The sequence below is a fragment of the Eptatretus burgeri genome, chromosome 10, assembly GCF_056783735.1.
Source record: "Eptatretus burgeri isolate ZD-2024b chromosome 10, Ebu_testis_v1, whole genome shotgun sequence".
NCBI classification, from domain to species: domain Eukaryota; kingdom Metazoa; phylum Chordata; class Myxini; order Myxiniformes; family Myxinidae; genus Eptatretus; species Eptatretus burgeri.
The window spans coordinates 27,863,878-27,875,556 of record NC_140970.1 but is presented as its reverse complement, the minus strand read 5'-3'; the positions used below and the strand labels follow the sequence as shown (position 1 = coordinate 27,875,556).

Genomic DNA, 11,679 nt, shown 5'->3' with positions numbered 1-11,679 from the left:
CGAGACCGGGTCGCGCCTACCCGTCTGGTGATGAGACGCGGAGCGGCGATGGCGCCCCAACCCCGCGGGCCTCGCGGGCAGTGTCTGGCAGGGGGTGGGAAAGGGGCCCCCCCTTGGTCGCACTATCTCAGCGCGGGGGGAAACAGGAGGGGGTTGCTGATGCTCGGGGTATAGAGGATCTTTATTATCCCTGGTGTGCGTCTCCACCTCGGCCAGGTCGCGCTGTCGGCCTCCCTCGGGTGCAGCTCCCTGCACGACGCGAGCACCCCCTCGTCTGGTGTCGCCGCCTTTCCACAGCTCGTCCCCTCCGTTCCGACTCCAACGCACACGACGAGCAGCTCCACCGCCCGCGAAGTCTTGACCCTCTGCTTCCGACTCTCCTACTCTCCGCCTCTGGACTCTCCGACTCTCGACTCGACTTCTTGACTCTCCGACCTCTGACTGACGAACACGGTCCTTTTATCCCCCCGTAGCTTCGCCTTTGACCCCCTCCCTTTGACCTTTCACCTCGCTCCCCATTGGCCCGAGAAAAAGTGGGCGTGAAGGCTTTTTGATCCACAAATTTGCATATATCGATCGTCCTGGAGGCGGGGCCAAATCGCCCCTCGCTCACCGATTGGACGGCAAAAAGTGGGCGTGTGTCGTTTTTGATCCGTTTTTGAAGCACAAAATCCGTGATTTTGTACACGCTGTTCGACGCGCGCCCTGCACGAGTCCAACACCGGTACCCACAGCGGGGCAAGAACGGTGGCGATGCTACGGTTGCGAGGTGTGACGTGAAGGTCGTGGCGGTTGTGGTGAAGCGGCGTTGTGGTTGGTGGTTGATGTTGTGGTTGTGGTGGTAATCATGGCGGTTGGTCCAAAATAAAGATAGTAAAAGAAAAACGGCTATCCTGAAGAGTCGCAGCTCGCATAAATGACATGTATTCCCACTAGACAACGGGTTTGGGCCTAACTACACATGTACTTACCGAGATAACTCACCTAAGGGACCTGAATGGTGGTTTGCGAATTTGGTAACCACAACAATATATATATATATATATATATATATATATATATATATATATATATATATATATATATATATATATATATATATATATATATATATATATATATATATATATATAGTGTTATGGCTATGGAAATTCGCAGAACACCATAAAGGTCCTTAGTTCAGTTAGATCGATAAGTCTGTGTTCAGTTAGATTTCCCCACCGTTGTTTAATGGGATTTATTCGTGTCGCAGGGCTGTGATCTTTGAGATAGCCGTTTTTCTTTACTATCATTATTTTGGACCAACCACCACAACCACCTTCACAACGCCACCATCACAACAACCACGATCGCCTCAACCACCACCACCAACGTCGCTCTCAAACAACCACTTCAGATCCACCGTCCTCCCACCACAGCAACCACACGCGCCTCTCAACAAACCAAGCCATCCTCATCACCTCAACCACAATTACGCCACTCACCTAACCACCTTCCCCGCTACGCCAACTACCGATCCCCTTCTCCACAAACCAAATGGCAACCCTCTCCGCTCATGAAGGCCGTCTCTGCGGAGGAAAAGGAACAATTCGATAACGCGTGGGAAAAACAAGAAGGAACATCGGTGGCGCATGGATTTTCCCGGCTGCTTTTCCCGCGCTTTGGTGTGGGGGAAGTGCGATTAGAGCCAGAGGTCAAAGGTCATGTGAAGGAGGGCCTCATTTTGGGGAAATGAATCTCCCTCGGCTGGGCCATGTAACGATTCCCTCGCTCCCCGCGTGCCGCGAGGGGGGGGGGCGAGAGGGTTGGACATGGGCAACGCCCTTTTTCTCGAAGCTTCCCGCAGGAACTCGAAGGAGGGTGGAGCAAGAAGCCAGGAGGAATGTAAGGGCGCTCAGGAGCCAAGGGGGGGGTGTTTCTTTTGGGTGGCTCCTTCTTCCTGGTCGCGATCTTCGCTCGTGGTGGCCTGTCTGTGGAGAAGCGGTCCGTGGAACGACCCGTTCGTCGGAGCTCGCGGTCGGTGGGGAGTCCGGGCATGGCACCAGGGATGGTTAATAAATCCACGGTTATAAAATCCAGCCGCTTATTGTGACCAAAATGAGTTGGAACGGAATTTTACATGGAGAAATCTGCCGGATAATAAATCCACCTGCTTGGCACATCCGCGGTTTCAACCTAAGCTTGATGTAGTATGCGCTGCCGCAGAGTGAAAAAAAACAACAACAACAGCAACTGGTGATGGACTTCAAATCCCGCCGCCGCTCAAATCCTTCCGACCCCAAATCCCAATAGCCAAGGGAAGAAAGCGACGACGAACCCGAGCCGATGCCAACAGTGGCAGAGATGCGGACTGCACTCGCCAAATTGGACAGGGGACTGCAGCTCTCAGGTTTTGCCCATCCCGATTTCCGCCATGTGACGGATTCAATAAAGGAACATTTGCGCAAAACCTTCCCTCCCAAGCAAGCGACCTTGGAGAGATTCTTTTGAACAATCCCCTTGTCACCGTTTGATAAATCAATGTTTTTGTAGCATCAAGCAGTGTTTAACGACATTCGCTTTTTGTCTTATCTATCCAGTAGGTGGCTGAAAATAGGTTCTCCGCTTAATAAATCCAGCGGGTTAATAAATCCAACCGGCGTGGTCCCATGGTGGATTTATAAAGCGGTGTCTACTGTAACTGAATATACTATAACTATAATATGTATAACTGAATATACCAGTTCAGAATATAGGCTAACACCTATACTCCGATCTCTAGCGGTAGCGCACGGTCGACGCAGACTGCCACGGAGGCCGTACGTAGGACGCACGGCGGGCGTAGGGGAACCGTGCGTCAACCCTGCGTTGCCCTCAGGTCGTCACACAGCCCGCAAGGCCACCATACGTTGAATACAGGGACGCCTTAGGACTACCCTACGGCGACCGTGGAAATAGTGCGGCCGCCGTAATTTTTTGGGGGTTGGCAAAATTCATTTTTCATTGATAAGAGCCTACAGCAGCCGCACGAATAACGCAAGCCCACCGTACACCCTACGTACGGTCGACGTGGAACACATCTACGTCACAGCTTGGCTTGTCGAATTGCTCCGGCCAACGTAGAAATGAAAAAAAGTTATAACTCCGCGCTATAATTCCACGGCGACCCCTACAGCCTGTAAAAGATAGCCATATGGCGTAAGGCCACCCTGAGGCCACCTCAGAAACTCTGCGGCCGCCGCACGTTTCTGTCAATTCAGGGGGGGTACGGCCGCCGTATCCTAGCCGTAGAGCAAATGTGACTTAGGCCTAAGCAAGAAGTTGCTTTAAATTAATCCAAACCTCTGGGAAAAATTCTAATTTTCTTTTTACCCAGGTGGTGTATAGGCAACAGACGTCTGTCTCAATTACTCCCAGAAAATTTTTCTTTCCTCTTAAAAGAAATATGTAACCTCCCATTTTTGATCTGTTTCAACTTGCACAATAATAAAAGGCTTCCTTTTTTTTTTTTTCCTTTTTTGTATATTAATATCATGGTATTTTACCACTGACTTCTGTGAGTTATTCATAAACAAAACACTTGCACAACCTCACTGAGATATATAAAACCCATTGGCCTTGGCATGGCTGATGTGTGTACATCAAGAACAGCTGCTACGAGTAACGCTGCAAGTTTCATTTTGTTTAAGACCAGCGCAATGTAATGGTAAGTCTAAATTAAGAAAGAACGGGCAAATTAAATGAAGCCATTTTCCTTTTGTTTGTTTGGTTATTTGCACAAAATAATGCAACACAGACAAACCAATTTGTACTAGAAGTGTAGTATCCCTTTGACTCTTTCTGAACAATGACTGAAATATTGAGAATGCCCAATTAAAACTGTTTTGACTGTGATGATTTAAAGATACCTCCATATTGAAGCAGAATATTCATTTCTAACTCTTATAGTTGACAAGAGTGGTGACGTCTGCATCTCGATCTTGCACGAACCTGGTGAAGACAAGTTTGGCTACGAAAAGCCAGAGGAAAGATGGCTTCCAATTCACACGGTGGAAACTATCCTCATCTCGGTCATTTCGATGTTGGCGGACCCCAACAGCGACTCGCCTGCCAATGTTGATGCAGCTGTGAGCTGGGCAAGGGAATAAAGTATGGCACAAAGACCAGTAGTTTGCAGTTTTAACCTGGGCTAATGAGTCAAAAGTAAGTGTTCTGTTCATTGTTGCAGAAGGAGTGGCGGGAAGACCCAACTGGTGAATTCAGGAGGAAGGTAGCACGATGTGTTCGGCACAGCCAGGATGCAGCATTTGAATAACTCATTCGGGTAAGATTTCACCCCCTCCCCACCCCCCCCCTCCAACCTCCCCCCTTGGTGCTTTATGTTGGCAGTTTTGTTAGTTCGGGATCCTGCTCAAAATATAAATGTATGGGATGATGCATTTATTTTCACTCGCTGCATTCTAATGAGTTTGTAATATTGTAGTATATATGCTTGTTTCAATTTCCTCTCGTAAGAGTAAAAGTTTGCCTGTCAAGTCTAGACGCAAAGGATACACTTGAGTCTTTAACGTCCACAAACTTATTCTAGCAGATGGGATGCCCAGTTTAACTTCCATCTGAGGGACGGCACACATTGATGCTTCGTTCTGCCTCCAAAACACCAGGATGAAACTTTATAGCTGGGACAGGATGCGAACCCAGGCTAGACGGCTCAGAGGCGAGTGTGTACGTACCTCTTGGCTATCCCACCAACCCATAATGTACTGTAAGCATTCCAGAGGAGTTCGGTGACGTTCCTTCTTTCCAAATGAAATGGAATCCAAAAAGTTCCCATAATTTGGAAACTTGTAATTGCCTCACCCCTCTGTCCTCCATCCATGGTTGGAGATGTGGGCTTAGTCCATCTGGAAGTTTTTGGATTCCACTTGATTTGCTGTATCGGAAATTTTTCTGACGAACATGAGGAACCTTTCTGTTCTATTGATTCGGAGGTCAAGTGAGAGCCATTGCTTTGCAAAGTTGAATGTTTTAAGTTCTGATTACATATATATATATATATATATATATATATATATATATATATATATATATATATATATATATATATATATATATATTGATTTATTATGAACATTTAGGAAGTTTGATGCCAGGCTAATTTATCTTTGTGCTCATTGGTAGCAAGTCTTGACAACAAATCTCTGCTTACCTCAGATCACCTTGGAAGCAAGATTATTCTTACAGCTGGGAGAATGCTCACCAGTTGGGTCTGTCTTGATCTTGTTTATTTTTGTATACAGAGTCGAGGGTTTTGGAGGAGCCAAAACAACACAACACATCAGAACAGACCAGAACAGAAGGAACTCAGTAGAAAGTGGGGAAACATACAACAGCATGGTGGTTGACCAGCCCACATCAGTTGGCTTCTTGCCCATCTCCCCCTCAAGCTTATTTGCACACCAATCTCCTCCCTCAGTTCATCCATCCTCCTTCTATCCACTCCTTTCACTCCCACAATCCTCCTGACCCAGTTGTTTTCGCAGACCTGCAGCCTCTGTTGTTGTTTCTCTGTCAGTGCCATCAACTCCAGACCGTAAAGTAGGCTGGCATTACACAAGACACCAGAACTTTACCTTGCAATTTCCTTGTTGAGAATGTAAGGGGAAGGGGTAGAGGTCACAGGGAGTGAATAAGCTGTATTACAAGCTCAAACATAGCAAAAAGAGGAAAGGAAGACCAGGGATGAAACTAATAATAATAATAAATAAAAAAGTGGGTGAAGAGAGAAAACGCAATAACCTGGAGCGGAAGAGGTGGTCTTGGGGATGGTTAATGGGCGTAGAATATGGACAGTCATGAGTATAGACGTAGGATGATCTGAGGAGGTGAACAGCCAGGTTAAAGCCCGAGAAGGAAGAATAAGATAGAAGAGACTGAGGAACCTTATTCCACAAGTGAGAGCAAAAAAATGAACAAATGAGTGGAGGTGTGCACTGTGGAGTGAGCCTGGTGTTTTTTTTTGTTTTTTTTTGGAGTTTCACCAGAAGTGGGCTACTGACAATATGTGCTCTGCAGAAACCTGAGGGTTGGGGTGGGGGGGGGCAGGGAAGGAACAGCACAGAAAGGGCAGGGGGCTGTAAGACTAAAAAGAACGTGATCAAGGGTTGCCAGAATCCCCTCCATTTCTCAGGTAAGACAGACAGTGTTTAGGAGGAGGGTAGAAGTGGATCGGGTCGGGTCGGTGCAGGGGCATTCTGTCTTCTCACGAATGGAGTCAGTTGTGGTGCCATTTGAACTGGAGAAAGGGATGGTGTGTGAACCTACACCAGCGACCAACTTGATAAGGTGCCACCAGGTCTTTGAGGAAGGAGACCTCCTGTGGGAGGAATTATTCTGTTAAGCAAATATTATTACAAAGGAAAAGTTTTACAGTTTACACTATGTATTAGCTCCGAAAAGAGCTATTTATATTCTTTACTAGCAAACAACACCCGTTGCTTCGCTGACGGGAACATTGAGATGGGAGGGGGGGAAGAGGGGCTGATTTTTAGGGGTGGGGGAGAGTGAGGAGATAGAGGGGGAAAGAGATAGGGGGGAAGAGAGAGGAGGGAGGAGAGAGTGAGGAAGGGGGAGGGGGGATGGGAAGGCAGAGGGAGGTGAGAGGAAGGGAAGGCAGATGTGTGGTGGAGCATCAATTACAATTCATACCTTCTCATCAAAATGATTCTGCATGGAATAACAGTGAAGATCGCAACAAAATAATGTCTCAAATCCATTTTCTACTGGTCATACGATTATATATATATATATATATATATATATATATATATATATATATATATATATATATATATATATATATATATATATATATATATATATATATATATATATACATATATATACATATATATACATATATATATATATATATATATATATATATATATATATATATATATATATATACATATATATATATATATATATATATATATATATATATATATATATATATATATATATATATATATACATACCATCCAGAGACAAACACCGCCCGAACATGTCTGGGGACAAACTCCCATCCGGACATAGACACCACCCAGATACAAACTTCCGTCCGGACATAAACACCACCCAGACACATCCAGAGACAAACACCGCCCAGACATAAATACCAGCCGGATGCGTCTGGAGCTAAGCTATCCAGAGACAAACACCGCTCGGACACGTCCGGAGACAAACTCCCATCCAGACATAAACACCACCCGGACACGTCCAGAGACAGACTCCCATCCGGACATGGTCACCGTCCAGACACATATGGAGATAACCACCGTCCAGACATAACGACTGTCCGGATATGTCCAGAGAGAGAGAGAGATAGAGATAGAGATAGAGATAGAGATAGAGATAGAGATAGAGATAGAGATAGAGATAGAGATAGAGATAGAGATAGAGATAGAGATAGAGATAGAGATAGAGATAGAGATAGAGATAGAGATATATATATATATATATATATAGAGATATAGAGAGATAAGGGAGTTATCAGAGAATATGTTATGCTTTGTCAGCGTGCGCGCGCGCGCGCGCACACACACACAAACACAAACACAAACACAAACACACACACACGTTTGGCCGATATCGGCAATTTTTCGGGAATCGGCAGGTTGGAGTCAGTGTGATTACTGACTCCAGTACGTACTGTCTACAACCCAGAAACCTTGAGTAACTTTCACTGAAAAACAACGTTACATTTATATCGACGTTTCAGGGAGATGTTCACAAACATTATTCTTTATAAACAGCTGCGTGTGATGGGTGGAAAAAAATTTAGCTCGGTAATTTAGAAAATACAGCAAACGGCTGAGAAATGGTGTTTAATCAAATATATTTTGCTTTGAAACTCACAAAGAGAAACATTCAACATTTGTAAAGCAAATCCAATAACCAAATGCTTTCGAAGCAGGTATGAGGACAAAGGAAAATAGTCCGGGAGCCAACCTGTGTACGAGGCTGTTTTAGGGTTGGACCTTACAGCCTCTGCTATAAAATTTTACACCCCCAGGATGTTTAGATATATGTTTGCAGTTCATGAAAACCAATGTTGGCAATTCATAAGCTCTTGCGAAAAATTTTGGCGGACGTTTTTGTTTGAGGAAGATTTGAAAAATTTGATAAAACAGCAATTGTCAATAAAATTTCTAAAAAAATTAAAAAATCACATTCATGAAAAATAAATGTGAACTAAATGTAAGAATTCAATCAGTGCATTGTAAAATGACAAAAAAAATTGCCTTTGTGGAAGTAAACCTCGTAAAAGTACATAATTTTGTGAAAAATGCCTTAAAAATAACGTTTTTTGAAGATGGCCTTTAGAACTTTTCTTATCATAGGCAGATGCTGCATTAGAATACTAATTTCTCTTAATGTGATATGAACATGGTATCCATGGCTAATTAAAACAGCAAATTTGAGTGAGTTCTATCAATTTTTAAAGAGAAAATTAACATTTTTGTCAACCAAAGTTACCCCTACCCCCAAAATCCTCTTACTCTATTGAACACAGTTCGGTTAAGGTTTGCTGGATCCAGGTTGGGTACTTCACAGTTCACTCTTCCAAAGGAAAATTCAATGGTGTTTGGAGTGACATGGCTCTGGAGCAGACATACAACAATGAAGGGAAGACATCTCTGTTCAAAGGCATATCTCAGGCACCAGCTGCTCGAGATAAATATGTGAAGACAGCACCATTTCTCACAGCTGTATCAGAGAACATAAAGTCTATGGCTAATCTAGGCCAACAGGAATCTACTCATCATGGAGAAACACATAAGCAGGCAACAGAAGAACATATGCATGTTGAGGAGATCAAGAAAGTGATATGCCAGCAGATGATAAACCCATTCCAGTGTAACAACCAAGTGGATCTGCTCAATAGAGCAACTGGTGAGAAGGATGCTTCAAAAGACTTGGTCCATGCTCAAGCTAAGGGCATGGAAGCCATTATGAAAGCAGAAGAGGTGGTCTCTATTAAGATTGAACCACTGAAGCTGGTAACTTTCTCCTCACAGAAGAAATCAAACCCATCAAGGAAACAGAGTTTAATCAGGATCTATCAAGATGAGACTGCAGCTACACGTGTGCTGTGTTTCTATCGAGATGCCGACCCAGTCACAAGACAGATTGCATTTTCCCATGAGTGGACAGACTACCCATCATCCCTGTTTGAGGTTGATCCACGCTTAGCACAGGGGTTTGTAATGCGCAAAGGCAACGAGTCTGATTTCGTGGCAGTGCTAATTGCTGAAGCTGAGCAGGATGTTGTTTTACAGCTGCCATCATTACCACAGAGTGACCTATACACAGTTTATCTGGTAGACACAATGGCATTTGTAAATAAATACCAAAAAATGGGTGTGAAAACATTTGGTGAACTTCCCCAGCTGTATCTTCGCAAGCTCCTTCAGTTGAAACCTGAAATGTGCAACTGTGTCAACATCATTGGTGATCAGTATGATTTTGATGATACCCATACTTTGAAGGGTGATGAGCAGCAGAGGAGAAACCAGACAGACCAGGCAAGACAATTCTCACCATCCAAGAGTCTAGAAATTCCGGACTGGAATTTACTCATGAAGAATCCAAGAAATAAAGGAAATCTTCAGAACTTCATTGGCACTTCCCTTTGTGAGAGTCCTGAAGCTATTCCGGATGGAGTGACCATCATTCTTGGTGGTATGATGGAAAACAAAGGTCACACTCTTTCCATCACATCAGCATCAAGTTCAGTTCTGGACTTACCTTGTGAAGAACATGAAGAGGCAGACACAAGGATTATTGCTCATCTTGCATATTGTGTGGAATATCTTGATCACCATCGAGCTGTTGTGCATGCAACAGATACAGACATAATTATGCTGTGTATATATCACTTCTGCTGCTTGAACACATTGCAAGAACTCTGGATACAACGGCAGAATCAATACCTACCTATTCATGAGCTGGTAGAAGTGTTGAGCAAGAAGTACCAGAAAATCCTCTTGATGTCGCACTACACTTCTGTGCACATATGTGTTGTGTGGATGTGACACAGTGAGCTACCCATTCAGAAGGGGAAAAGAAGAGGTCAGGTATGGGAGCATGTGCCAGAACAGCGCGTCGCTGCGTCCACTTTCCGCCGGTACTCCAGGGGCCTCCATCTGGCCATCCCCCAGGCAGATGCCAGGCCCATCCCCATCTCCTTGAGATGATGGTCAACCTGCTGCAACCATGAGGCACGTGGTCGGCCCACTGGCTTCCTCCACTCATGAGACTCCCTCGCTGAGAGAATCTGGTGAGCAGGATCAGCGTCAGGAAAACGAGCCACATGTCCATACAGCCGCAACTGACGCTCACGGACTATGCAGGTAACAAATCTCATCCGAGTCTCTCTCAGCAACCGCTCGTTGGACACAAAATCCGACCAGCGATAGCCAAGGATTCTTCGAAGAGACCTGGTCCCAAAGGAATTAAGTCTCTGTCTCAGATCCTTGGTCAAAGTCCAAGTCTCGCACCCATAGAGCAAGACTGGAAGTACCAAGGACCTGAAGACTCGGACTTTCGTCCTCCCGCACAGGTACCGGCAGCGCCACACCCCATGATCCAGTGAATCCATGACTCCCCAGGCCCGACCCAGACGTCTATTGACCTCCGGCTCACAACCTGCGGAGACATGAATATCACTGCCAAGGTAAGTGAATCTATCCACGACCTCAACATCCTCACCACAAACAGACACAGACAGGACAGCAGCATCCAAGATGTCACCGAAAGCCTGGATCTTAGTTTTGACCCAAGAAATCCGTAATCCCAACGGCTCCGACTCCTCATTCAGCACCTCGAGGGCCCCCAAGAGGATGTCTAAAGTCTCCGCAAAGATGACTGCATCATCTGCAAAATCAAGGTCCGAGATCTTGACATTGCCAAACGATGCACCGCAACTTGATCTCTCCGACATCCTCCCTAAAATCCAGTCCATACAAGTGCTGAAAAGTGTGGGGGCATGTACACATCCCTGACGAACTCCAGTAACAACTGGAAATAAGTCAGAGATGGTACCACCACACTTCACAGCACTCTCAGTACCAGAGTAGAGTTCAGACATCAGATCGATCAGTTTTGGTGGCACCCCACGAAGACCAAGAATCCTCCAGAGGACATCCCGATTCACTGAATCGAACGCTTTACAGAGATCAACATAGGCTGCAAGCAGCCCCTGCCGAAACTCTCGTCTGCGTTCGGTGAGGACACGAAGGGCAAGGATACGGTCAATCGTTGACCTCTTTGGTGTAAAGCCTGACTGCTCTGGACGCTGGTGCTCAAGCAGATGGTGGCGAACCCTATCAAGAATTATCCGAGCAAAGACCTTGCCCGGCACTGAGAGCAGCGTCACCCCTCGGTAGTTGTTGCAGTCTTGGCGATCACCCTTCCCTTTCCAGAGAGGGACAACAAGGCCCCTCTTCCAGTCAGTTGGGATGATGCCTGTGTTCCTGTGAAAAGAAGAGCGGCACAGGTTTCTCTGGGACTGATAGGAAACCTTCCCCACCTTGTTGATTTTGGAAGAGATAGTGAAATGGCAGCAACAGAATGTGTCATTGATGAGGCCAGAGTATACTGGACTGCTCTGCATGGCCAAAAAGGGTTCAGCTG

The 11,679-nt window shown here is 45.4% G+C and overlaps 1 protein-coding gene across 2 annotated transcripts in view; it reads left to right on the top strand.

Moving 5' to 3' along the window:
* UBE2G1 (ubiquitin conjugating enzyme E2 G1) overlaps positions 1–11,679 on the top strand; it is a 65,397-nt gene that overhangs the window by 44,636 nt on the left and 9,082 nt on the right. For both annotated transcript variants that reach the window (XM_085897568.1, XM_085897570.1), the window contains exons 4-5: positions 3,928–4,106; positions 4,208–4,303. In XM_085897568.1, coding sequence (XP_085753694.1) covers positions 3,928–4,106; positions 4,208–4,294 — 266 coding nt within the window. In that variant the 3' untranslated portion in view covers positions 4,295–4,303. The remainder of the gene's footprint in view (positions 1–3,927; positions 4,107–4,207; positions 4,304–11,679) is intronic.